We start from the raw sequence: 27,907 nt of genomic DNA, 5'->3' as shown, positions 1-27,907 counted from the left end.
AAGAAGCTGCCCGACAAAACTTTGCAGCTAAAAGGAGAGACAGAATGGACAAATGCCACAGGCTTTGACTCCCAGGAGACAAGAAAATATGCCCACAGTACTTGGTTAGACCCTCTAAGATCTTTGGACTCAGGTTCAGGGTTAGCTGCCTTTGCCTATCTTGTAGGAGTCAGGCCCTGCCCTTGGGTGGTGGGAGGGAGACTGGACTTGGAAAGTTTTGTGCTGCCATGGGAGGATGTACCCGGGAGGCCTGTTCCCAAACCTCTGATAGGCTGCTTCGAGTTCTGGACTCAGCCCCTGATCACTCTCTTCCTCCCTGAACATTTTCAAAAAGCCCTGAAAATAGCTGTGATAATCCAAAGGTATACTCCAAGGCGCTGAATGGTGATAGAGCCTTCTTCATTTTGTGCAAGGAAGGGAGGGGGAGATATTTGACATCTTTTAACATCTGAAATAGTTCAAATCTTTTCTAGTATTTGCAAAAAGAAACACCAGAAGGAAAATTGAGAAAGAAAAAGTGGTGACTTCTAGGAGGTCAGAATGGGAGGGGACAGGGATAGAGGTGAGACTTCTGTTACATACGTTTGTGTCTACATTTAGCTTCTGAACCCAGTCAGTGCTTAAGATGCTTAAAAATAAAAGTAAGTCATAAATATAATTAAATTAAAAATAAAATAAAAGGCCTGCTCCCTTCAACCTAGCAATTCTACTGCTAGAAATTTCTCCTAGTGGCCAGGCACGGTGGCTCACGCCTGTAATCCCAGAACTTTGGGGGCTGAGGTGGGAGGATCACATGAGCCCAGGAGTGTAATGCCAGCCTGGGCAACATGGCAAAACCCCATCTCTACAAATAATTTAAAAATTAGCCGGACATGGTGGTGCATGCCTGTGATCTCTGCTACTTGGGAGGCTACAGCAGGAGGATCGCTTGAACCCAGGTGGTCAAAGCTCCAGTGAGCCAAGATCACGCCACTGCATTCCAGCCTGGGTGACAAAGCGAGATCCTGGCTCAAAAAGAAAAAAAAAGAAATTTATCCTAGAAAGAAAAGTATGAATAAAGACATAGAGATAAATGTAAAAGGGTATTAGATCACTGCTTGAAATGATTCAAAATAGAAAAAAAAAAGGTAACTAATGTAATACATGTGATTATTATATAGATGTAATTTTTAGTTAAATGAATGTGCCAAATAAGTTAGAACTCTGTGTGGACGTGGAAAGACACCCAAGGGGGCAAAAAGGGTGTAATCGTATGAGCACAGAGATCAGATTCCTAACTCTGCTGTTCACTAGCTGTGACCCTGGCAAGTCTGCCTCTCAGTGCCTCGGTTTCCTCTTCTGTAAAATGGAAATCGTAACAGCACTCACCTCATGGGGTTCAGAATAAATGAGCTGACATGTGGAACACTTAGAACCCTGCTTTGCCAGGTAAGTGCTACTATTTTGTATAATTAAATGGAAAAAGCAGGTGTAAAGCAGTGTTATGGTATAAGCGCCATGGACTGGGGGACATACACAACCCCCATCCACACACACACCTCACACAGTGGTTGTATCTGCCCAGGAAATTCCCAGAAGGAAGGTTAGGATGGGGAATTTGGAGCTCTTAATTTCGACCCATTGGTCCCATCTGATGTCTTTACTAAAACCACAGATTCTTTTATTTAAAACCCAGAAGGAGCCCAGGCACTCCTCTCTGCCCTTCAGTAAAGCGCCTTCCACCCCTGCCTCTCTCAGCTGGGCTGGGTCTCATTCTCAAGTTATTAGTAACTCTGGGACCAAAAGGCCCCTGAAGAGGCTACCGGGAGGGTCTGGGGATGCCCCGTGCCCCTGGGAGTGCAGGGGTGTCCCTGTGCCGGGCTCACTGCAGGCGGCACTGCCCCCTCAAGGCTCTCGGGCCTGCCCAGAGCTCCTGGCTCCTCATGCTCCCACTTGGAGCTCTGCTGCCCCAGGAAAATTGTTTTATCTGCACCAACTCATCTAATAACATTCAGGCTCTCCCCAAGCTCCCCATCCCCCCATCCGTGATTTGGCACCACAAGCTCCTAGAATTGAAGGAAAAAAAAAAAAAGCACGTAATTTGTGGCAAGTGGAGTTCATAATCTGTTAATTTATGATCGTTTCTGTCGACCTGGAGGGCCATTAGCAGAGGTAATAAAGGGAGATGTAATTATAGGATCTGGGGCCACTTCAGACACAGCTGCTGTCACTCGGCAGCTCATATTTCATTGAGTCAGACGGGGGCTACCTGGGAGCAGCGCCGCTGAGGGACTTTTGTGAGGAGGCCTCTGGGGATGCCCTGCACATGGGAGCCTGGGCAGGACAGGGTGGTGGAAACTCCCCGGGCAGGCTTTCCTGGCTGGCACAGGCATGAGGCTGCCGAGGGAGGCAGGATGGCAGGCTCGGGTCATTTGGAGGAGGCTGCAATTCATCAAGTAATTCCCCACTGCCTATTAAAGTCTGCTAGCTCTTGATCTCATGGAATAAGAAGTGGACACTCTGAAGACTTGGGCTTGCCCTATGGGGAACCCAATACTTGGAACATTCAACTCAAGGTAAAAAACCTGCATTTGGGGTAGGACAATGTCAGACTGACTTGAACAATGGCTGGGATTCTGAGTGAACCAAGTTCCCCCTGGATGTCAGCCTTGTTCCAAATGGGATCCTTGGGGCAAAATAAATTCCTTGTCTCAGCCACAACTCCTATCAGGGGACCTCATGTGTAGTGACTTCTCAATATGTGCATGCAAAGCTAAGTGTGCAATGCCCTCTCGTGAGATGCGGTACCTTGCGTTTAAGGACAGTGGCCTAAATTCTTCAGAGCTCTACTCCTGAGCAGCCTGCAGTGGCCAGTCCCCCTCTTTCTGTCTGTGCAGGAACTAGATGGACTGGAGCCAACACAGGCCCCAGGGTGGGCCCCAGCTTTTATCCTCCCTACTCAACCAGCTCTCTCTCTCTCTCTTTCTTTCTCTCTCTCTCTCTTTCAGGGAGAGGGAGCCCATCTTCAGATGCATTTTCCATCTAATCTGAGATGGGATTAAGTTGATTAGTTTAAAAATATCAGGCACCTGGCCAGGCACGGTGGCTCACACCTATAATCCCAGCACTTTGGGAGGCTGAGGCGGGTGGATCCCTTGAGGTCAGGAGTTTGAGACCAGCCTGGCCAACATGGTGAAACCCCATCTTTACTAAAAATAGAAAAAAAAATTAGCCAGGGGTGGTGGCACGTGCCTGTAGTCCCAGCTACTTGGAAGGCTGAGGCAAGAGAATCACTTGAACCTAGGAGGAGATTGCAGTGAGCCGAGATCGCACCACTGCACTCCAGCCTAGGCAAGAGAGCGGAGACTCTATCTCAAAAAAAAAAAAAAATCAGGCATTTGATTGTGTCATTGCCCTTAGTATGAGTCTACATGCAGTGGCAGGAGACTCCACTAATTAATTTTACTTTAAACACTGGAAGGTCAGGAGGCAAAGAATTCAGCATGCAGATTTATGCAAAATAGGCAAATTAGCATTTAAGATGGACAACTGAGCCCCTGTTTTTATTTTATTTTATTTTTTTACCAAAAAGAATCCGGCTTTGGACAAGGATAAATTAAGCCATGAAAGGAGGCTTTTATTACTATTAGCAACTACAACAGCCCTAGTAAGCGTCTCTGCCATTCATCCAGTGTACACACTAAGCTCGCTGCATCCTCACGGCAATCCCGTGAAGGAGCTTTATCGTGATTCCCATTTTACAGACAAGGACACTGAAGCTCCGAAAAATTCAGCATCTTGCACAAGGCCAGTAAGGACAGAGCTGAGATGAAAGCCCAGGCTGCCTGATTCCAAAGTCTATGCCTTTAGCACTCACTCTGCTCTAGCCCTGCCCTCTTGGTTGGGCACAGATGGGAGATGGAGCTGGGAGGTGGAAAGGCACAGAGAAAAATGAGTGCAGGGGAGACAGGGTCTCCTGGTCTTATCTACTTCCTCCGTGGTGTTGCAGGGGTGGGGTTGTGGAAGAAGGAAGCATTGACCCAGGGGACCGCCAGGCGCCACTCGTGAGCCATTGCTAGGATGCAGGATCTGTTCAACCTGGAACAGGAGTGTGGGGCGGGGGCAGGGGTACCCGTACCCAATTTGGCCCTGGGTTAGTGGAGCAATCCAGGCTGAAGTGTCTTAAGCAGTGGCCTGACCCCACATCTGTGCTGAACCAGCACTGGGCAGATTCAAAAACTACTGAGTGTGTAATCCCCGAGAGGTTGAGCTCCTTAGTAAGGGCGTACCAGCCCAGATCCCTGGTCAGAATGCCCAGGGGCCACCAGGCAGTCCCTGCCAGCAGAGCCTCTGGGCCATCTGATGTCTCTGTGCGTCCCTGTCCATGGGAAGGCTCCTTCCTGCAACTTGGGCATGTAAGGTCTCACATGGAAGGACATTTTTTATTCCCTCAATCAACTGTGGGCCTTGGGCCAGACATGGTGGCTCTTGCCTATAATCCCAGCACTTTGGGAGGCCGAGGTGCGCAGATCACTTGAGGTCAGGAGTTCGAGACTAGCTTGGCCAACATGGCAAAACCCCGTCTCTACTAAAAATACAAAAAAATTAGCTGGGTGTGGTGGCGGGCACCTGTAATCCCAGCTACTCGGGAGGCTGAGGCCTGAGAATCACTTGAACCTGGGAGGCGAAGGTTGCAGTGAGCCAAGATCGCGCCATTGCACTCCAGCCTGGGTAACAGAGGAAGACTCTGTCTCAAAAAACAAACAAACAAACAATTGTGGGTCTTGCTATCTAAAGTCTAGGTCACCTTTGCTGTATCGTCTGCTGTAATCACCTTTCAGAGCCATGACAAACCAAAAACGGATCTACAGACAGGAAGCTGACTTGTCCCATGTTCATGGTGGGTCATTACCAGAAGGATAAAAGGATGTTTCTACCACACTCTGAGTCAACTTATTAGAGTCTTAAAGGAGTTGAGGAATAAATTGCACAGAGAAAGGCCCCCAATGTGTATGTAATGTAGAATACATGGGTGTTGGTGTCTACAAAAATAAAAAAACTCCCGCCATCTGCCCAGACCTAGAGAGGCTGAAAGCAGGGTTTGGGTCCACACACAGCGAAGAGAAGTCCACACAGCCTGAAACATGTAACACACACTTTCCGCACCAGAAAGGCCCTTAAAATCTCAGAAGCCAATCCAGAGACAGGCCTCCCTTAGAGATCAGGCAAATGGCAATAGTGGGCATGCAACTGATGCCAGCACATGCCAGACACTGTGCCGAACACTTCACACACAGGATCTCATTTCATGCTCACATCAAAGCTCACAAAGTGGGGGACTCTTGTATTCCCATTTGACAGAGAGGTCAGGTGGCCTACCTAGGGTTACTCAGCTAGTAAGCTGCAGACCCAGAATTGGAATCCCGATCTGATTCCCAAGCCCATGCTCTTCACTGCTCCATTCTGCTGCCTCCAATAGGAAGAGAGGGTCAGTCTTTCTTCTGTTGTTTTCCGGCATCCTTCCAATAAGGTCTACAAGAAAACCCTACTCTTTGCCCTTTTAAGGGCTCAAGGAACTTGTTCTTTGAATATTACACTGATTGTAGATCCAAACACGGCCCCGCCTCGAATGATAACTAATTCTGAAGAGCCTGCAGCAGTGTATAAGCCTCACTGGGTCTTCTAACTACCTGTTCCTCTCCAATGCTACAAGGAGAGAAGAGGAGCTCAGAGAAACAGGCCTGCCAGGATTTCACAGGCCTTCTGGGGTCCAGGATCCGGGCATCAGAAGCACAGCCATTGGGTAGGCTGCGGAGATACCGGCTGAGAGTCCCTGGCCACACTCTCCCCTGGTCCCACATGCTCACCTGGGATGTGCTTGGCCCAGCCAATGATGACCACAAGCTCTCGGTCTGCCAGGTCACAGAGAGTGGTCAGGGCCTTGATGTCCCCCTCAGGCATACCGGGGGGAGGCATGGCATAGAGCTTGTCCGGCTCGGCCACCAGTAGGTATGAGACAATCTTGGTCACTGCAACAACCAAAGAGGGAAAGGTAAATGCTGGGAAAAGAGGAAAGGGGCCGGGGTGGAGGCTCAGATGGGTGGGGAAGCAAAGTTGGGTTCCTAAGAGCTCCAGGAAGGTCAAAGCGGCTATAATCTCCCCTCCTGTTCTGGCTCCATGAAGTTGCTGGTAGTGGTGATCTGGGCTGTTGAGAAATATCCCTCCAAGGGAAGTTGCCTGATGAATTCTCCAGGAGCAACCTGCAGAGCAACTTTGGGTGGGTGGCAAGGGGAGCATGTTCTGGACATTGGGGCCTGTGGCTTGTCAGGACCATGCTTCATTTGGAGCCACGTTCTAAATGTGCCAGGCACTGATGTCACCTCCCCAAGATCCACATTGTCTCATGACCCAGTGGTGGGAAGATGACGTTTCCCTAAGGGATGCCTGATGTTCCAGGTACAGATGCTGGCAAAAGGGGCAGGGACTGCCCTGACACTCACATGGCTTTTTAGCAGGTGGAGAAATTTGTAAGCTCAGGTATGGGCTGCTCTCTGAGTCCAGCCGTCGCTTGTATTTCTGACGGCCTCCACGCACTCGATCAAGGCGCACACCTATTGGGGAGGAAAGGGAAAAGATCTCAGCAGTTGTTCAACATCACCAGGGTAGAAGCACTGACTTTGGAATTTCAGCACTGGCTGGGTCCTTCAGGGCCTTGCTCGGATGACCTTCGACAGCTGCCCCACGGCCAGCCTCAGGCCAGGTGGCTGGACAATCCTAAAATAATTGTCTAACAGTAACGGCGCATCCCGTTGCCCCAGGCCTGGTCCTGTCTCTCTGGATTCAGCATCCTTCTGAAATTCATCCCAAGCAACCCTCAGCCCTTGGTTCTCCTTATGTCAACAAAGGCACTCTACCAAGTGTTGGCGGAAGAAGTCATACTATGTTAGATCTGCTTTGAATCCAGGGAGGGTTAAGTTAACTTGCCAACAAAAGAAAGGAATCCCGGTCATTCACAGGCACTTCAAGGGTTTTCAGACTTTTCACACAAGAAGCATCTGAGGAGGCACTCATTACAAATGTCAATTTCTAGACCCCACTCTCTGAGGTTCTAGCATAAAGCTTTAGAGTCTGTCTTTACACAAGTCCCCAGGGGATGGGAATGCAACAGTTGGACTGGCCACCTCTGGACTGGAAAATCAGTGCCTGGAAATATCTTGAAAGTAGGTTCAAAAGCAGCTGTGGCTACTCCACGTAGACAGCCACTTCCAGGAGTGAGAGTTTACCCTGGAGAGATCTGTCATTGTCACTGAATCCAACTTGCCTTCCGGAAGCCTGCCTCACCCACAGCTCCTGCTGCCTGGACAGACACATTGGTACCATTTCATGCCCCCCACCAGCAGATCGAAGGCACAGGGCCTCAGGTGGACACACAGCTCAGACTGGCTACCCACTAATGTGGCCTGGCCTGCAAGGATGAATCCCAACAAATTGGTTACAAAGTATGAACCAACACAAAAAGCACCAGAGAGCAGGTGCCCCAAGCATGCTGCTGGGGCCCTGTGGGGCCTGGAAGCCACTTCTGCCTTCTTGCTGTGGCTCTTCCAGGCCAGCCTCAGACAACGTTCCTTCTTGGAGTCCTTACCTTGAGCTCACTGAACAGCTCCCTTTTCCTGATCATGAAATGGGCCTTGACTGAAACACACAAGAAGTCAGACACGGAGACCAGAGTCCTCAGAGAAGAAAGCTGGGTTGCCACCTCAGCCTCTGCTGCGACAGGCCAGGTTCAACTTCTGTTCTTTTCCCCAAAGGCAGTGAGTATCACCCTCACGGAGCCTCAGTCAGTTGACCTTCAGGGCCCTGTCTTTCCCTTTTCTAATAAACTCTGGTACTTCCTAGATGGGGAGCAGAAGAAACAGAATCTTCCTTCCTGTCCCAGCCTTGTCCATCCTTCAGCCCCAGAGTGTTGGCTGCCAGTCCCCCGGATTCGGGCCTTTCTCCAGAACAGGCAAGGGGAAGTCAGAACAATGGTTACTTAATGGAATGATGATTTAGAGCCCATTCATGCCTGGGGCTATTTTCTGGCTGTTTCTTTGTTAGGATGTTCAGCTACTAAATTTCAGTCCCTGAGAAGGAGGAAGTTTCCTAGAGCAACTGAAAGCAAAATTACTTTGTTTACTGAATGAGTGGAGAAAACTCCTTTAAGTGCGCATTGCCCTAAAGGAACTTTGGGATGCTAAGGACACTACCCCCCACCCCTCTGCTGCCCCAGGTGTTTTCAGTTCAGGACTCCAGCCCTGGAGGGCAAGGGTGCTGTGAGTTCACTGAGTGAGCCCACAACTCCTCATTTTTGTCAGCAATGTCTTTTTCAACCCCACAACCTGGTGTATTTGTACCTGGTGCTAAATGTTTTTTAGTCGGGGAGAGGGGGAGTCTACTCAGCAGCCCACCCAGGCTTCCTGTTTAAAGGTAATTCCCCTGGTCAGGCGCGGTGGCTCACCCCTGTAATCCCAGCACTTTGGGAGGCCGTAGCGGATGGATCCCTTGAGGTCAGGAGTTCAAGATCAGCCTAGCCACCATGGCGAAACCCCATCTCTACCAAAAATACAAAAATTAGCCAGGTGTGGTGGCACGTGCCTGTAATTCCAGCTACTCGGGTGGCTGAGGCACAAGGATCGCTTGAACCCGGGAGGTGGAAGTTGCAGTGAGCCGAGATTGCACCACTGCACTCCAGCCTGAGTAACAGAGTGAGACTCCATCTCAAAAGAAAATATTAAAAAATTTTTAAAAATGGAATTCCCCTATTGGGAATATGGAAATTGTTGGAAGTCTGTGCCCCACCCCTCAATGGATATCTGAGAAGTACATATTCTCCTTCTCTCTGCTCTCTGGAGGTCAAGGCATGGACCCGTGACACAGGCTCAGCCAAGTGCACCATCAAACGGAGGCACAAGGACAGAGCGAAGGTGAGGACTGATCAGACCAGCAGCGCCTCCCCAGCAGAGTGTAGGCAGCCCCTGGCCAGTATGTCCTGGCTGCTGGGTTTCCTGCTCCTGGGCTCTCCAGGGATTCTCCTGGTTCTTGTCTGGTTTCTAAATGTACTCTTTGAGCCTCCTGATAGGCTTCCAATAAACTCCCCTTCTGCCTAGAAGATCAGGTTTTGTAACTGACATTTGTTGTTGACTTCTCCAGGAGCAGAATCTGAGACAAGGCTGTGCATGCGAGCAGTTTCCAAGGAGGGAAGAAAGCCAATAACAAATGTGTTCCTGAGGACAGTACTGCTGTGGGCAACTGAGGCTCCCAGCTACCGGCTGCTTTGGCGCTTCTTGCCTGCCTCCCAGGTCCAGGCTGAGCAGACTCTGGTGGCCAAAGAAAGCCTAGGCGTCAGATCAGCACGCACACACACACGCACGCACGCATGCACACGTACACACACACACAGACAATGCTGAGTAGGTGTGGGCAGGAGCCGTCTCCGCTGTTTTCCTCCTCAAGTGTGGTCTGCAGGCCAGCATCATCACCATCATTTGAGGCTTGTTAGATGCCTCAAAATCTCAGGCCTGGCCACAGAGGAATCAGACAAGGTGATTTGCACGGACAACAGAGTTTGAGGAGCACTGCACTAAGGCATCCTAGCAAACGCAGCTGTACCATCAACTTCTGCCTGTACCTTGGACCCTAAAGGGACAGCTAGATGCCATCCAGCTCCAGACCTGAACCTATGTGCTGCTAGCACTTTGGCTCACATTTGCTCCCTCACCCCCTGCAAGCCCCTTCAGTGACAGCATAAGGAGCAGACACAAACACAGGAAGGATGATTCTTCCTGTAAAAGTCTTTTGGGAAACGTTCCCTGTCTAGAAAAGCTTTCTGACTCTATCCTGTGACATGTCTACATAGAAGCCTCCTCTGCTCACTATATCCAGGCCAAACCAAACCCTCCACCAAGCTCTGCTTCCCCTTGGAATGGTGACAGGACCGAAAGTGAAAACGGTCCACCTCATCCATAAGAGACAGTAAGAGCCCCCACTTACTGAGCACCTACTATATGCCAGGATCTTAAACATATACTCTCCTTGAGTCCAGGACAAGCCCCTTCCCCACTTTACTGACCTTCTCTCCTAGACGCCACTGGAATGAACTCTCGCTTCCCATCCAGCCTGCTTCCCAGCAAGCAACTGTCAATCAGAGTGAGGCATGCTCAACACAAAATAAAAAGAGGTGTCTGTCCCTTGGTAAGGCAAGGAGATGGGCAGCCACCACCTCTGCCGATGTCTCCATCTGGGATGTTCTGCGTCCTGATATAGGGCCTGACCTTTCATGGATGTTCAGGAAAGACTTGATGAATACAGGGGTGGATGTACCTCTGTCCTCCTCATCCCCATGCCGGGCTGGGGGCTTCTTCATGGGCTCCCAGAGCACACTGGGCTTCCCTTACTGACTAGGCGCCCGTTAAGGCCAGGGGTGGCTCACAGTCCTGCCCCAAAGTCTGTCATGGTACCCAAGATGCACCATGTGCTTAGAAAATGGGATTATTATGGTTATTATCATCATCCTTATTATTACTGTTCCCCAGCATTGCATCCAAGCTTTTGGTAAATCACATTAATAATGATAATAGCATAATTTGTAAAGGACTGTCTGTATGTATTACCCTACTTAACCCACAAAAATATAAGGCAGGTGCTATTATCCTCATTTTACAAATAAGAAAAACTGAGGCTCAGAGAGATTCAGTAATTTCCCCAATAAAAGACCCGAGCTCTTTGCCATTCCATGGTATGACCTCCCAGGGCACAGCAAATGTTAAATTCTCCTCTAAATTTTCTCCTCCTGATCTTTACAGCATAGTGGTCAATGGCTCCAATCAATACGTGTATCAATTATCAGGTTATGCTGTTAAAAAAAAAAAGTAGCCTGTTGGGTTTAATTATGCACAAACTGACAGCTGATGTGAAATGTGTCTGTTCCCCTTGCTTCCTGTCTGCTTTTCTGAGCCTGCCCTAAGCACAGCCCATAATCACTGCAGCCCATGGGCCCGATAATGAAGGTCCCACACCCATCTCTGTCCCTTACGGGTTATTTCAGGTTATTTGGCCTTGGACAAGTGGGCTTCAGCTGCATCTTCAGGTCTGGGGAGCGATGGTAAAACCAACTCTGCTCAAGATGGATCGCTTTTGTGACAATTGTATGACTTAATGATGAGAAAATGCTTGGTAAGCTGGAAAGCAGTTCCAATAGGCTGGGTGAGGCCATCTCTTCTACCACCCTCCTGCCAAGCCATAGCACTTCAACATTCATCTGATACCTCACAGGCCACCTCATGCTGGTTTCCCTTTACACCCATCAGCTCTTCGATTCAATGGGTTCTTAGAGGACAGGACCCAGGCTTGCTCTATTTCTCCCCTGCTCTGGCACTGCCTCACACTCAGGGCTTGCTAAAGGCCATTTAGAGTGGGAGGGTCCTGTGACACAGACCTGTGCACCCCTAGCCTGGGGTTGGGGAAGATGGACCCCCACCTAAGTGAAGCGGCCTTCTCCTTTTTTTACTGTTTTTGAGACAGACTCTCACTCTGTGGCCCAGGCTGGACTGCAGTGGTGTGATCTCGGCTCACTGCAACCTCCACCTCCCAGGTTCAAGCCATTCTCATGCCTCAGCCTCTCGAGTAGCTGGGACCACAGGTGCGTGCCACCACGGCAATGGGATGTCAGGTTAAGTCCGTGGCGGGACTTCTGGAACGGTTTTGCTTTTCTGAGAAAAGGGACAGCCATGTTCAGTGCAGCTCTTTTGCCTTTCTCTTGCCCCAGCCTGGAAGGTGAAGCCTACAGGTGTGGCAACGACCTTGCAGCCATGACATGGCTGTCTGAGGACACCAAAGAACACCAGAGAAGAAAGAAAGAGCTGGAGCGCCCCTGCCGCCATGGCTGAGAACTTTGTGCAATACAGCAGCTGCGCATCTCCAGGCTTCTTGTAAGGTGGAAAAACCAACTTCATTTATCCATGCTTACGCTGCTAGCTATCAGGTTCTCCGTAACTTGCAGCAGAAAGCAATTTTCACTGACTGATACAATGGGCAATTACTTTTAAAATTAGGATGCTTAAGACTTACAAACACTAACTGGAAATAAACAAGAAGACTTGAACTTGAAATGAGAGTTGCCTTATTGTTTGTGTCCTTATATTAGTAAAATATCTAAAAGTAGACTCAGGAAACACATTAAAATACTAATTAACTTACAATTACTGTCTAGGATTATTAGATTTTATCATCTTATTGATACTTTTCTGAATGCAAAAAAGCATTAATAATGCTCAAATGTAAAGTGTCACATATTTCCAAATACTGCAATAAATACAGATCCTTTGTTTTAACCACCATTAACACCATTTAATCCCTTAATGTGTACAGGTCAAAATTTTAATATTTCTGAGTGCTCCATGAATAGAAAAAAATTGATAATCCCTGGAATACATGACCCTGTGCAGATGGAGAGCTTGAGCTGAGATCACGCCATTTCACTCCAGCCTGGGCAATAGAGTGAGACTCCATCTAAAAAAAAATTAATAAAAAAAAAAAACCCACTTCACTCTTAAAGATTTTCTGCATCTTGACCATATCAATGTCAATTGACTGTATCAATGTCAATATCCTGGTTGTGATATTGTACTGTAGTTTTTTAAGATGTTACCATTAGGGGAAACTGGGTAAGCGATGCATGACATCTCTCTGTATTATTTCTTACAACTGCATGTGAATCTGCAATTATCTCAAAATAAGAAGTTTAATTAAAAACTTAAAAAACAATGCTGCTGGAAAAGTAAAATGGTGTAACCATGTAGAACATAGTTTGATGGTTCCTCAAAAAGCTAAACAGAATTACCATATGATTCAGCAATCCCACTCTTAGGTATACACCCCCAAAAAAACTGAAAAGAGGAATCTGAACATACATCTGTGTAGTGTGGGGAAAAGAAGCAAATTTTTAAAAAATAAAAAGAAGGAATCTGAACAGACGCCTGTAGGACAATGTTCACTGCAGCATAATCACAATGGCCAAAAGGTGGAAACAACCCAAGTGTCCGTGGACAGATGAGTGGAGAAGCAAATGTGGTATATACATGAAATGTTACTTAGTCATAGAAAGGAATAAAGTTCTGATATATGCTATAACATGAATGCACTTTAAAAACACTACGCTAAGGAAAATAAACCAAAAGGACACCAAAGGACAAATATTATGTGATTCCACTTTTTCTTTCTTTCTTTTTTTTTTTTTTTCGAGGCAAGGTCTTGCTCTGTTGCCCAGGCTGCAGTGCAGTGAGTCCATCACAGCTCGCTGCAACCTCAAACTACTGGGTTCCAGTGATCCTCCTGCCTCAGCCTCTCCAGGAGCTGGGACTACAAGTGTACACCACCACACCCCATTTTTTTTTAAGACACAGGGTCTCACTCTATAGGCCAGGGTGGCTCTCTGCATCCTTGACCTCCCAGCTTCAAGAGATCTTTCCACCTCAGCCTCCCATGTAGCTGGGACCATAGGCACATGCCATGACACCCAGATAATTTTTTAAAAATTTTTTTGCAAAGATGGGGGTCTCACTATGTTGCCCAGGCTGGTCTCGAACTCCTGACCTCAAGCGATCCTTCTGCCTCAGCCTCCCAAAGTGCTGGGATTACAGGTATGAACCACTGTGCCTGGCCCCCTCCTTTCTTTTTTTTTTTGGTAGATGGGGGATCTCACTATGTTGCCCAGGCTGGACTTGAACTCCTGGTCTGATGGTGATTACATAATGGTTTGTTTTGTTTTGTTTTGTTTGAGACGGTCGCAGTTTGTCACCCAGGCTAGAGTGCAGTGGCACGATCCTGGACTCAAGTGATCCTCCTGCCTCGGCCTCCTGAATAGCTGGGATTATGGGTACATGCCACCACACCTGGCCAATTTTTTTATATTTTGTAGAGATAGGGTTTCACCATGTTGGCCAGGCTAGTCTCAAACTCCTGAGCTTAAGCAATCCACCCTCTTCAGCCTCCCGAAATACTGGGATTACAGGCATGAGCCACAGTACATGGCCGGTGATTGCATAATATTGTGAATGTGTTTGATGTCACTGAATTGTACACTTAATTTCTAAAATGCCAAGTTGTACTTGACATATATTTTGCCACAATTTACAAATATAGGAATACAAAACGCTATCAAACTGTATACTTTAAATGGGTGAACTATATTTCAATAAAGCTGTTAAAATTTTTAAAAAATATGTATCCTTTCTCAGGTTAGTGGAATTAACAACATAAAATATTGAAACGTAACAGAGTGCTTGGTACACAGTAGGCACTCAGTAGTAACTTCTTGCCTTTCATCTGCCTGTTGAAAGTCATAGAGTCTAGCTTGAACTGCCTTCCTCATGGAAGAGAGAAACACATTCCCACAGTTGTAACTACTGTCAGTCACATGTATTAAACAAAATCCCTGAAGAAATTAAGGTTCAGAGAGGTTAAATATTGTGCCCAGGGCACACAGCCCCAACACTGGGACTCTCTGGAATATGCCAGCGGGTCTGATGGCTGCCTTTGTCCAACTTGAGAACAGAGGTTCCACCCTTGGCTGCAGTCATAACTGCTCCCACCTCCACCGGCCTCGTCACCAGGCTGGTGCCCCTCGTGCCTGTGGTGGCCAAGCCCACTTCCCAGCTCAGGGCACAAAAAAATAGCAAAGAAGCTTCGGGGCCACTCTGGGACAGAAACTCCTTGAGAGGAGGGGAGCGGGGCTCCCCCTCTGCTGGCCTCTCCAATCCACTGCAGGCACGTCACAGCGTCCACAGCCGGCACCTTACACATCCGGGATTGGATACCCACTTGCTGACTTGATAAGATCAGGCTTCTGACATTTTTCTTAATGGAAGTAAAATAATTCCTTCTTCCCTCCACCTCCCTCCTTTCTTCTCATCTTCCCTGCCTAAGCTGGACAAGATCCCAGTCTTTCGGAAGTAAAAATAGCCGAGTGTGCAGGGTCAGCCACAGCGGGGCCACTTTAAGCTTCTTTCTTTTATACCCGGGCACTAAAAATAGCTGGCTAAAGCTCTGCAAAGCGTGGCCCTGCACCTGGCCCTAAGCCTGTCCCAGGCGCTTCCCACATCATATTTCTCTTCCAACAGGAAAGGTTCAGACAGGGCAGGCGGGGGAAAGGCCTCTGCCCTCCCACCAGCTACTATCCAGGTCTGAGGTCAAGATCCCCACTGGCATTGCAAGGTTTTCATGACCAACACCCTTCTCTTCCCCTTATCCAGAACTTTCCCCCATCACCAAATTCAACATCCCTGGTTTATTAACGAAATAAGCAGCTTCATGGTTTACAAATCTATTTCATACCCGTATCTCATTTAAGCTGCCCAACAATGTTGAGGAGGAAGAATATACATGATTATGATTAGTTCCATGCAAGATCTGAAGCTCAGAAAGGTCAGGCGACTCGCTCAGGATCACACAGCCAAGAAACGTCACAGGGAAATTTTGAACCTTGATTTTCAGATCTCCAAGTCCTATCTTCTTTGCCCTAAACTTGTGACGCCAGTCCCATATAACCTCAGAATGCCCTAGGAAGCCTTTGAACAGCACAGACTTTGAGGACTTACTCATTTAGAGGCTCTGAGTCAGTAGGTCAAGGGAGATGTTGAGGAATGAGTATTTTTCCAAAGCTCCTCTACTAATTCTAATTATGTGCCAGGTCTGGGGAGCACTGTGCTAAACCTGTTTTTTCAATACTTTTATGTGGCCAGTGTTCTTCCCAGGAAACTTGGGGGTGAACTCCCTGCCTGTAGGTTCTACCAAACTATAGCTGACCCATCTCCAGGAGGAGGAGAAAACCACCCAGAAGGTGATGTGGGTATCATGAGCCCCTGAGGTTCTGGAAGTTGTGTGGGCATGCTGATGGGCATTCCAGCCCAGTGCGATGCCCTGAACTCTCAGCCACAACCCTTGTATACACTGGACTTCCTTCAGCCACCTGTCCTGTGCGGGTTTCTGGGTGACAGGCAAGCTTGCCTTGCTGCCTCAGACACAATGGCTCATTTGGGCTGCCTCTTACCCCAGTGACACACCGTAAAGGCAGAGTGCCTCACACCTGACTTCCTAAAAGCTAAGAGAGAGAGAGCCTTGTAGCTAAACAGACATACATGACACCTAATATTCCGGGGCTTTTGCCAGCTGCTCTGTGGGCTCCGGGCACTGCGGTGGATAAGTGGTAGTGAGTGATGAGCTCTCAGAATTCTGCCTATTAAAGGAGTGTCTGCTATCATGCTGGGCTCCTCTAGACACTTCTTACCATGCCACCATGTCCCCAAGGGCATTTTGACAAAACTATGTTACGCCTGCATTCCCAACTGCCAAGAAGTCTCCAAAACTGTACGCCTGACACAGAGAAGTTATTTCAGCCCAGCTTCCCTTTCCTTTCCTTTCTTTTTTCCCCTTTGAGAAAGGGCTACAGGCTTCACTACTGGCCAAGGCATCAACCGTGAGGTTCGAATAGGCTTCTTAGAAGGAATTCCACATAGCCAAGGAGACTAGATTCCACCCAGCTCTGTCATTAACTAGCTGTCTGGCCTTGGTCAAATCGCTGAAACTCAGTTGACCAGATCAGGCATGGCAAAGACTTATCACCTGTGCCCCTGCCTTCCATTTCTTAGTCTGTGGCAGACATTGCTAATCAATCATGGCACTCTTACCTGCTGATCCCAGACACTGCCTAAGAAGCCTTTCAATCATGCACTCCAGCTGAGTGCAACTAAAGGCAACTTGCCATCCTGGAGCCTGAATTAAGAACAACTGTGTTAGAGGCAGCCAGTGCAAACACGTCTGCAAATAAACAAATAAATAAATAAGATAATGTCAGACTGAAAGAAGTTCAATGAAGAAGCATACAAGGGGATATGATAGCAAGTAATAGAGTGGATAGGGAGGCCTTTCTGAGAAGATAACATTTAACTTGAGGTCGGAAGGATAAGAAGGAGCCAGCTTTGGGGAGAGGATTCCAGGCAGAGGGAAGGCCCTGAAAGTCCTAAGATGGGAAACAGTTTGTCATGCTTGAGGGTCAAAAATAAGCCAGGGAGGCTGGAGCAGAGTGGGTAGGAGTGAACAGACAGGAAAGGAATGGTATGAGATGATACTGAAGAGGTAGGGAGTGGGTAGACCACGCAAGGTCTCGAAGACCAAAGCAAAGTGTTTGGATTGTATTTTAAGTGCTATGGAGAGCCACTGATTGATGTAAAGCAAAATGACAGAATCTTACCAGTGCTTTAACAAGATCACTGCTAGGGGGATTAAACAGGACTAAGAGTGGAATCAGAAGTCCAGTTAGGAAACTGTCACAGTGGTCCAGGAAAAAACAATGCTTCCTTGGACCAGGGTCATGACCATGGAGATGAAGAAAAGTAGGAGAATCTAAAATACACTTTGGACATTGACCTGGGAGGAGTCAAGGATGACCTCCAGGTTTCTTTTGAGCAATAGGTGACTAGCATCACCATTCCTGAGATGGGAAAGACTGGAAGCGGTAGAAGGAGGAATGGTTCAAACCTAGAGTTCCTCTCTAGACATGTTTAATCTGTGATGTCTCATAAAGGACACAAGTGGCAATGCCAATAGGGTGGTTAGATATTCAGGTCTAAAATATCTAGGGAAGAATTTGGGAGGCTGAAGCAGGAGGGTTGCTTTATGCCAGGGGTTCGAGACCAGCCTGAGCAATATAAGCAAGACGTTTGTCTCTACAAAAAAATTTTTTTAAATTAGCCCCACATGTTGGCACATGCCTGTAGACCAGCTACTTAGGAGGCTGAGGTGGGGAGGATCTCTTGAGCCCAATAGTTTGAGGTTACAGTGAGCTATGATCATGTCACTGCACTCCAGCCTGGGCCACAGAGCAATACCTTGTCTCTTTAAAAACAGCAACAATAACAAAATCCCCACAAAAAAACAATACTTGTATTTGAAAATATGTCATTCCCTTTTTCCATACCAACAACGTTTTAGCTGGGTACACAGCGTCCCAGATAATGGCTACAATTCCAAGACTCCCTGGCAGAAAAGTGTGGCCCTGGGCTGTGAGTGGGAAGAACAGATGTGTGCTACTTAGGGTCCAGCCCTTCACATGGAGCTTTTCCTCCTTCTAGATGTCTGTGAGATGGGAAGAACTGGGGTCCACAAGGGCAAGCCACATGCTAAGCTTGGCAGAGCTGCCAGCCAGTCTGGGATTGCCTGTGACCTTCTGACTGTTATGTAAGAAATGAGCGGGAATGAAACCGCTATCCTGCTTAGGCTTCTGGGTGGTTTTGGGGTTTGGTTTGGTTTGTGGAGGGAAAAAGGGAGTCTCCTTCTTTTAGAAGCCTAGCGTGGCCTGGAGCGGTGGCTCATGCCTATAATCCTAACACTTTGGGAGGCCAAGGCAGGTGGATCACCTGAGGTCAGGAGTTCAAGACTAGCCTGGGCCAACATGGTGAAACCCCATCTCTACTAAAATTACAAAAAATTAACCAGGCGTGGTGATGCATGCCTGTAATAGCAGCTACTCAGGAGGCCAAGGCAGGAGAATCTTTTGAACCTGGGAGGCAGGGGTTGCAGTGAGCCAAGATTGTGCCATTGCACTCCAGCCTGGGTGACAGAGCAAGACTCTGTCTCAAAAAACAAAAACAAAAAAACAAAAAACAAAACAAAAACAAAAAACACAGCCTAGTCTTTACCTAATGTACTATATTATAAGTGTATTTCTGGATCTATTCAATGTTTACTTTTTAAAGAAGTTTTTTTAAAGAAAGGGGTGAATGGGACAAGAAAATGAACATAGCAAGTGCTGTCAATTCCTTTTGGAGGTTTTGTTGAGAAAGACAGTAGGATCAGGTAGCAATATCTAGATGGAGATGAAGGGACAAAATATAGTTGTGGATTTTTTTAAATTTAATTTTGTTTTTGGCTGGGCGTGGTGACCCACCCCTGTCATCCCAGCATTTTGAGGGGCTAAGGTGGGTTGATTGCTTGAGCCCAAGAGTTTGAGACCAGCCTGTCTCTTTTTTTTAATGTGAAAAAATTTTTTTTAACATTTTTTAAAAGTTAAAAAATAAATTTAATTTTGTCTTCATAATGGGAGAACAGAAGTATACTTGTGTGCTAATGAAATGATCCAGTAGTGAGAGAGAATTAGATGATGCTGGAAGCAGAGAAGATACTATAGGAATGAAGTCCTTGGTAAGGGGTTGGGCATGGTAGCTCACTCCTGCAATCCCAGCACTTGGGGAGGCTGAGGCGGGCAGATCATTTGAGGTCAGGAGTTCACGAACAGCCTGACCAACATGGTGAAACCCTGTCTCTACTAAAAATACAAAAACTTAGCTGGGCATGGTGGCGCATGCCTATAATCTCAGCTACTTGGGAAGTTGAGGCAGGAGAATCGCTTGAACCTGGGAGGCAGAGGTTGCAGTGAGCCAAGATCCCACCACTGCACTCCAGCCTGGGCAACAGAGTGAGACTCCATCTCAGAAAAATAAATAAATAAAGGAATGAAGTCCTTGGTAAAGAAGAGAGCGATTCAGAGCACAGAAGGGCAGGAGGGGGACCAGCGTTTGTCAGGATTGGGAATACCTCTATTCTACCAAGAAGAAGGCAGAAAACAGGTGCACAAACTGGTAGGTTTGTGGATTCAATGGTAGGAGGGTAAGATGTTTCCCATTTGACTTTCTATTTTTTCATGAAAATGTGAAGCAAGATTACAAGAGTAGGGAGTGAGGCTACGGGAGATTCAAAATTGCCTCTGGATCACAGAAGAAAATCCATTTTGTACATGAAGAATATCTATCTCCAATCAACAATCAGACTTCACAGTATAACTCTAGGAGCTTTCCCTGAAGATTGGGAGCAAGATGAAGATAGGCACTATTATGATTCCCATTTTATGGAGGAGGAAAGGGAGGCTTACAGGGGTTTAAGTAACTGGCCCAAGGAGTCGATAAGTGGTGAAGATGAGGTTTAACCAGGCCTACGTGACCACCGGACCGTTATCCAAAAGCCTGCAGGGAACAGTAAGAACGATTTAGCACAGACAAGATCATCTCCTGCGTCTTCATTCAATCAACACTTCTCCAACCAGAGGTCATTGTGGCTGAGTGGCCCAAAGGCTTCAGGGTGCCTGGGAAGATCCTGTGAGCTGTCAGGTATGTGTGTGTGTGCGTGTGTGGGGGGGTGGTGGTGTTGGGGGGGGCAGTGTGTGTAGAATGTAAAGTGGCTCGAAAGGGATGCAACACACATTGGCATTCTCAGGCTGTAGCTCAATACCATTCTATAAAGTGGTAAAGAGTTGGTTTGTTTCAAAACACTAATATATTTTGGAAAAGAAAAAGAATTTTTAAAGGCAAGTCATCTCTCATGCTCTTTCTTCATTCACAGGGCCAGAAAAAAAGTGATATTTCTGGCATGGGCTAGAGGCAGAATACTCTATAAATACAAGGCCATTAAATCCCATGCAGTGGGAACCTGATCAGGGCCTCCTTTTAATTTCCTGACATGAGCTGGCCACTAACACAATTACCCAGAATCCCCGGAGGAGCCCTCCACCTTCCCAACAAGCACAAAGCAAGTGAGAGCATATTGCATGGATGTCGGCCCAGCTTTCACTGAAATCAAATATCTTTTAGAAAACACTTGGGGAAAGGCAGGCAGGGGCTGAGTGGGGGAGAAATGGAGCGGGCTTGGGAGGCTGGTCACATGAGGGAGGTGAGGTGAGGAGGAGGTGAAGTTGGCGGGGACAGGCTGTCTAGAGAGAATTGCTGAAATCCCAGAGCTGTACTGAGGCCTCGGGGAGCCCCCTAGGAAATGCAGCTAGTGGTTTTCCAGAGTCAGTCCACACCCTAGCCAGGCTGCAAAGGCTGACTACCAGGGGAGCTGCCCATCCTGATTCTAGAACCCACAGTGGGGACCAGCCCAAGACAAGGCCGCCTTTTAAGATTCCCGCCAACAAATCCAGGAAGAAAATCAGGGTGGCCAGACACCAGTCTGCCTCCCCAAACACAAGGGGCAGACTGATGAAAAGCTGAGTGTAAATGAGGTTGTCTTTGAATCAAACACTAGAATTTTTTTTTTTTTTTTTTTTTTTTTGAGACAGAGGCTTGCACTGTCGCCCAGGCTGGAATGCAGTGACACAATCTCAGCTCACTGCAACCTCTGCCTCCTGGTTTCAAGCAATGCTCCTGCCTCAGTTTCCAGAGTAGCTGGGATTACATGCGCGTGCCACCACGCCCAGCTAATTTTTGTATTTTTAGTAGAGAAGGCATTTTACCATGTTGGCCAGGCTGGTCTCGAACTCCTGACCTCAGGTGATCTGCCCACCTTGGCCTCCCCAAGTGCTGGGATTACAGGCGTGAGCCACCGCACCCAGCCTGAATCCAACACTGGAGTATTTTAACGCATCAAGGGAGCTGACATTGCAAAGCAATCCCACAGTGGATTCTGCCAAGAGGAGCTGTCCCATCTGTCCCAGGTCCCCACTTTGACCTGGTGATGGAAAGCAGGTATCAACATCCCCGTTTTACAGTGAAGAAATGGAAGCATGTGGGTGTGAGTAATAATATTAAACAGCAGCTGGGGGCAGTGGCTCACGCCTGTAATCCCAGCACTTTGGGAGGCTGAGGTGGGCAGATCACAAGGTCGAGACTGAGACCATCCTGGCCAACATGGTGAAACCCCATCTCTACTAAAAATACAAAAATTAGCTGGGCATGGTGTTGCACACTTGTAGTCTCAGCTACCCAGGAGACTGAAGCAGGAGAATTGCTTGAACCCAGGAGGTGGAGGGTGTGGTGAGCCTAGATCGCGCCACTGCACTCCAGCCTGGCGACAGAGTGAGGCTTTTTTTTGGTCTTTCTCAAAAGAAAAAAAAAAAAATTACGCAGGCAAAAATACCTAATAACCAGGGGCAGAACACAGGCCATCAACTCCTAACCCAGATTTCGTGTTCAGTTTTTAAAAGAGAAAAATTACTTTTTCTCTGAAAATACAGATTTTTATGTACTAGATTTGCTTAAAGCAAGATAGGCCTTTGGACATCTCCTGTTTTCCATGGTCTGCTCTGGATGTTCCAGGGAGAAAGTCACAGGGACGTGGCCATAGGATCTGTCCCCAGCCACGTGAGGAATCTGAAAAGCTTAGATCCCTGAGCTGGCCACAGTCTTAAGAGAGAGGGAGAGCCAGAGGAAGCCCCAAGTCTGATTTCTTCTGTGGCTGTTGCTGGGCCCCCAAACTGGGAAACGATCTCTGATTATTTTACCTAAGAAAGGAAAAATCATAAAACACAAGGAGAATGTGGCTGGATGAGGGCAGGAGGGTGGTGTTCAGACGTGCAGGCCAGGGGAGCAGAGAGGGCGGAGGCACAAACATCTCTCCGTCTGCAGCCCTCCCCAAGCCCCTGGACCCCCAAAGCCCCCCAAGCAACAGAGGCCCACTATGGGACCCTAAAGCAGAGAGCAGCCCTGGGGAAGGTGAAGTTTGCCTTTTAGAGTCCCGTCAGAGTCTGAGGCTGGCGATGAGCCCACGCTGGTCTCGGGGGGCCTGGGCCTTGCCTGCAGAGCCAGGAGGGACACCCAAACAAAAGCCAAGCCAGGCAGCTGCCAAGAGCCCCCACCTGGCAGGGGCCCAGGCTGTTGAAGGAGGATGCTCCTCCTAAGGGGGTCGGTCCCCACGGAGCTTCAGATCCCAGGATCTCTCCAAGGCCCTGCAGGGGACAGAAACTAAACGTGGCTCCCTGCTTTGTCCATACTCAGGAGCCTTTGTGTCATATCCCCGCTCTTGGATCTGGACCTGCCAGCACTGGTGGGGAGTAGGGGAGGGAGCGTTCTAGTGGCTGTCCCTTCCTCCTTCAGGCAAAGCTCCTTAAAGGGCCTTTTCAGGCCGAGCATGTCTGCCTGGGAGGCCCCAGCTGCCACCCTGGGTAAAGACCATCAACCAAAGGGCTATATTTGCAGCGGGGCAGGGGTGTCAACACTGAGGCTTCCCCTGAACATCCTCCCCACTTGAGGCAGCAGGGGTCTCATGCCCCTGTCCTCCCAGCCCCCAATACCATCATCCTGGGACACACAGTGTCCACCTCGTTTCTCTGACAAGTGCCAGTCTGGATGTCTGAGTGGTCACTGGTCAATTGTGGGCCTCACCACCTCCCTCCCTGCCATCAGTGCACCCCTTCACCATCTCCTGCTTTCTGGGAAGCCACTAGAAAGTGCCCTTCTCTCTTCCCAGCAGTGCATAGCCCCTAAAGAGACTGTTCAGTGTTACAAGGTGGTCCAGGAATTGAGTGGGAGGTTCCCTCTCGACCTCCCCCATCCCTGTGCTGTGCCATGGGGAGCAGACACTGAACAGGGCAAGGAAAGTTCCAGCCTCTGGGCCCAGCTCCCCTCAAATGAATGTGTGACTGAGGGTAGGAGTCATCTCACCCCAGCCCCTGTAGGGCTCCATTTTGTCACCTGTAAAATTCAGGGCTATATTGAAAACAATGAGGCTTCTGGCTGCTCTAAGTGCCGCGGATACTGTTAAGTAGGCAGGGAGGCTGCACGCTGCGACCAAGTGGCCCCTGGCCCCCTGCTTGACCTGCTGTTCTCACATCCAGCTCTGTATGTGAGAACAACAGGTCAAGCAGCTCTGTCTCTTGGGCTTAAGAGGAATGAATGAGTCTCCAAGGCTTAGAAACCCTCAGATTCCCAGCACCACACGGAGAGAAAGTCAAGAGACCAGCACTCAGGCATGCTTCTATGGGCCTTTTGCCTCAATTTTCCCATCTGTGAATACCAGGAGGCTCTGAAGGAGCAGAAAGGGCCCAACATAGGAGTCAGGGGACCCAGTTCAGCCACTAGTTTGGGTCATCCTATCCAGGAGCAAGACCAAAATTATATAGAGTCAAAAATGAACCAACAGACAGCCTTTCCGCGGGCTCGATGTAGCCCATTTTTAATCTGGAAAGGAGACTGTTTTTTCGGTTGAGCCCCTAACGAAGCAGCTGGCCTGTCTAAGAGCTGAGTGGTCCACTCCATCACAAAGGGGTTAAATGAAGCCCTGAATGAGGAGCATTTTAAAAGCCAGTGTGCCATGTCGACACAAAGGCCGCCGAGGGCCTGCTTCAAGAGCTTCTGTTTTATGGATACAGGTGCTGGGCTGAGCTGAGGTGAAGTGGGGGACCTGGAAATGGTAAATGGAAGTGGAAGGTCCAATTTCTATAGCACATGATGGTCCAAGTTGTATTGACAAAGCGTCTTAGGTCTGGGCCCTTATCTTCAGAGGGCCCTGGGAGAGGGGGTAGCAGGAGTGCCCTGGGGCTCCCAAGGTTGGGCTGGGCTTCCAGAAGCCCACTCCTAGCCTTCCCCCTCCAGGAAGGGTCTGGATTCCAAATCTGTCCCTTCGTTCTCTCTGTAGCCCCTTCTGATCACCCCCACACACCTCTTTTCCTGTTTCCTCCCACTTCTAGAAGGATTCCAGGCCCGGAGCTTAAAAGTTGATCTCTAAGAATTTTCACTGGCTCCCCTTGGAAGCTGGAGAAGCAGGGAAACACATACACTCACGACCCATCCCCAAAATGGTACTGAACAAGGTTCCTCAAACTGAAAACATCGGCCGGGCATAGTGGCTCATGCCTGTAATCCCAGCACTTTAGGAGGCTGAGGTGGGAGGACCGCCTGAGCCCAGGAGTTGGAGACCAACCTGAGCAACATGGCAAGACCTTGCCTCTATCAATAATATTTTAATATAAAAAAAGGAGCAAATCAGTAGAGAAAGTGAGGAAGAGGAGATCTGGAGCAGTTGTCCCAATGAGAGCTACGTGTCATTTCAAATTTTCTAGTAGCCACATCAACGAATAGATAAAAGGCCGGGTGCGGTGGCTTACGCCTGTAATCCCAGCACTTTGGGAGGCTGAGACGGGCAGATCACGAGGTCAGGAAATCGAGACCATCCTGGCTAACACCGTGAAACCCCGTCTCTACTAAAAATACAAAAAAATTAGCCGGGCGAGGTGGCGGGCGCCTGTAGTCCCAGCTACTCGGGAGGCTGAGGCATGAGAATGGCGTGAACCCAGGAGGCAGAGCTTGCAGTGAGCCGAGATTGCGCCACTGCACTCCAGCCTGGGCGACAGAGCAAGACTCCGTCTCCAAAAAAAACAAAAACAAAAACAAAAAAAAAACAAAAAAGCATGTGATGCTAATTTCACAATATGTTTTATTTAACATGTCCAGAAGATTAGCCTTTCTGTATGCAATCACATTTTTAAAAGGATCACCACCAGACTTTACACTGCCTTTTATGGTCCTATTAAGTCCTGTAAAGCAGGCATGTGTTGTACACTCAGCACACCTCTGTTTGGACCAGCACTCAGGAGCCACGTGTGGCTGGTGGTTGCCATATTAGACAGCACAGCTCTAGAGACAGAGGACGCAGGGAGAGAAAGGAGAGGGAAGGGAGAGGATGGGAAGAGAGGGAACAAGGAAGGGAGCAGCGTTCCCAAGGCAAGAGCCATGTCCTGTCCACCCACCAGAAAACAAATGCCATTCTTCACAGGTGAAGGGAACATTATTTATCATTCCTGGACTTAATGTGTCTGTCCTTTTCACCCCCGAGCCCTTGAGGGTGCTAGGTGATATAACAGCCTCTTAAGCCTACCCCTCCTAGGGTAGACATGGGGTTTGCCCCTAAAGGAGGGCCTTCCCAGAGTGCCAGGCCCACTGGGGCCCAAGTGGGGCCAGGGGTTCGGAAGGATCCTTAATGAAGAAATTCCAATTCCCACCTCCCTAAAGGAGGAGAGCCATGCGGGCGTCGTGGCAGGCTGGCAGGGTGTGGGAGGAGATGGGCGCTCAGACTGGGTCTCACCCTGGGACACAGGTCCACAGCTTGTGGGTGTCTCACAGGGGACAAAAACTCCCCAGCAAGCAGAGCCTCACAGTGAACCCCGACTCGGTGGGGTCTCTTACCTTCCTTCAGCATCCCCACTTTGAGGCATTTCATGAAGCGGCAGGCCTGGCAGGACTTGCGCCTCCGTTTGGTGATCTCGCACTCGTTGGTGGCCGGGCAGCTGTACTCAATGTTCCCTGCAACCAGACACAGAGAGGGTTGCCGGGTGCTGGCCGCCCAGGGCCCCCACCTGCCAGCGCAGGGCTGGATGGATGGGGATTTTAATTTGCCAGAGCTGCCACTCCCCCCTAGTGTTCTCAAAGCAAGTGCTCTGAGGTGCTTGTCAGAACATTTCGAACTCTTCCATATGGAGACTCCAGGTGGCAGGTCTGGGTGGACCAGGCAGCTACTTGGGGAAACACTCTCCAGAGGATGGCCACCCACAGTGTTGAAGCCACTCCTGGGCAGGGACATCAAAACTCACTAAGCTGGCCTTTTACTCCAGGAGGAGAACGCCCCCTATGCTGACCAGAACATTAGTGCAGACCACCACTACCACCACCACCACCACCACCACCACCACCACCACCACCACCACCACCACCACCACAGGCTCCTCCAGCCTCCAGCCTGGGACCCCAATGTGTGGGAAAAGCCTCCTGGAAACTCTGCGTCCACCAGGATCAAGGCCCGGGTTCTGCATCCCACTGGAGGGGCCCAGGCCACCTGGCTTTGCTAACCTTGAGGATATACTTTCCTCTGACCAAGTTGAAATTTCTTCATCTTCAAAACAGTGAGATAATCTACTAAATGAAGAATTAACCAAGACCACATATGGACAACTGCTTTAAACACTATTCAATGCGAGGGGGTCATTTTATGAGCAGAGTTCATTCAGCAGAGGGAATCTGTGATAAATTTTTCAGGCCACTCCTTTCATGGGTTATAAGAATGGCTACCAGGCCGGGTACAGTGGCTCATGCCTGTAATCCCAGCACTTTGGGAAGCCGAGGTTGGTGGATCACCTGAGGTCAGGAGTTCGAGACCAGCCTGACCAATATGGTGAAACGCCGTCTCTACTAAAAATACAAAAAAAAATTAGCCAGGTGTGGTGGCGTGTGCCTGTAATCCCAGCTACTCGGGAGGCTGAGATAGGAGAATTGCTTGAACCCGGGAGGTGGAGGTTGCAGTGAGCCGAGATCACGCCACTTCACTCCAGCGTGGGTGACAGACCGAGCCTCTGTCTCAAACAAAACAAAACAAAATAAAACAAAAGAATGGCTACCATAAACCCAACCCATGCTCTTTTAAGCTGTAGGCCCCACGAAGCCAAGACCTTGGGCTGCTCCCCAGTGTCCAGCAGCACTTAGCACAGCCCCCACAATATAGAGACAGGCAGGTAGAATGCAGTGAATGACTGATCTACAGAGTCCCTCCCCTCCCAATAGCAATTCCATGAAAGAGAAAATAAGTACTAATACTATTCCCATTTTACAGATGAGTTTTCCAAGTGTTTCTATGCAGTGTGAACACAGAGGTCTTATTTAGGTTGAACTGACCTTCCAGTGCTCTTCCTGGGAGGGTTGACAGTCCAGTCAGGAGAGGCTGTGACTGCCTTTCTAATACAGGCATCTGCCCTGGGCATGCTGACCTGCTGACTCTTATTAACGAATATGCATTGAGCACCTACAATGTGCCTGGTAATGGAGGGAAAGGCGATGGGGGGAGAGCAGGTGAGGGAGGTAAAGAAATGCAATTGGAGTGGCCGGGCGCAGTGGCTCATGCCTGTAATCCAGCACTTTGGGAGGCAGAGGTAGGTGGATCACCTGAGGTACGGAGTTCGAGACCAGCCTGGCCAATACGGTGAAACCCTGTCTCTACTAAAAATACAAAAAAACAATTAGTTGGGCGTAGGGGTGGGCACCTATAATCACAGCTACTCGGAAGGCTGAGGCAGGAGAATCACTTGAACCCATGAGGCGGAGGTTGCAGTGAGCCAAGATTGCGCCATTGCACTCCAGCCTGG

General features: G+C 48.8%; 1 protein-coding gene across 6 annotated transcripts in view; it reads right to left on the bottom strand.

Moving 5' to 3' along the window:
- The window catches only part of ESRRB (estrogen related receptor beta), a 190,088-nt gene that overhangs the window by 12,717 nt on the left and 149,464 nt on the right, over positions 1 to 27,907 (bottom strand). For all 6 annotated transcript variants that reach the window (XM_024348811.3, XM_054666160.2, XM_024348812.3 and 3 more), the window contains 3 exons: positions 25,962 to 26,078; positions 6,480 to 6,590; positions 5,847 to 6,008 (listed from right to left, as the gene is read on the bottom strand). In XM_024348811.3, the coding sequence (XP_024204579.1) occupies positions 5,847 to 6,008; positions 6,480 to 6,590; positions 25,962 to 26,078 (390 nt within the window). The remainder of the gene's footprint in view (positions 1 to 5,846; positions 6,009 to 6,479; positions 6,591 to 25,961; positions 26,079 to 27,907) is intronic.

This window comes from Pan troglodytes, chromosome 15 (genome assembly GCF_028858775.2).
Source record: "Pan troglodytes isolate AG18354 chromosome 15, NHGRI_mPanTro3-v2.0_pri, whole genome shotgun sequence".
Taxonomy (NCBI): domain Eukaryota; kingdom Metazoa; phylum Chordata; class Mammalia; order Primates; family Hominidae; genus Pan; species Pan troglodytes.
The sequence above is the reverse complement of the archived record's forward strand: the minus strand, read 5'-3'. Positions and strand labels throughout refer to the sequence as shown.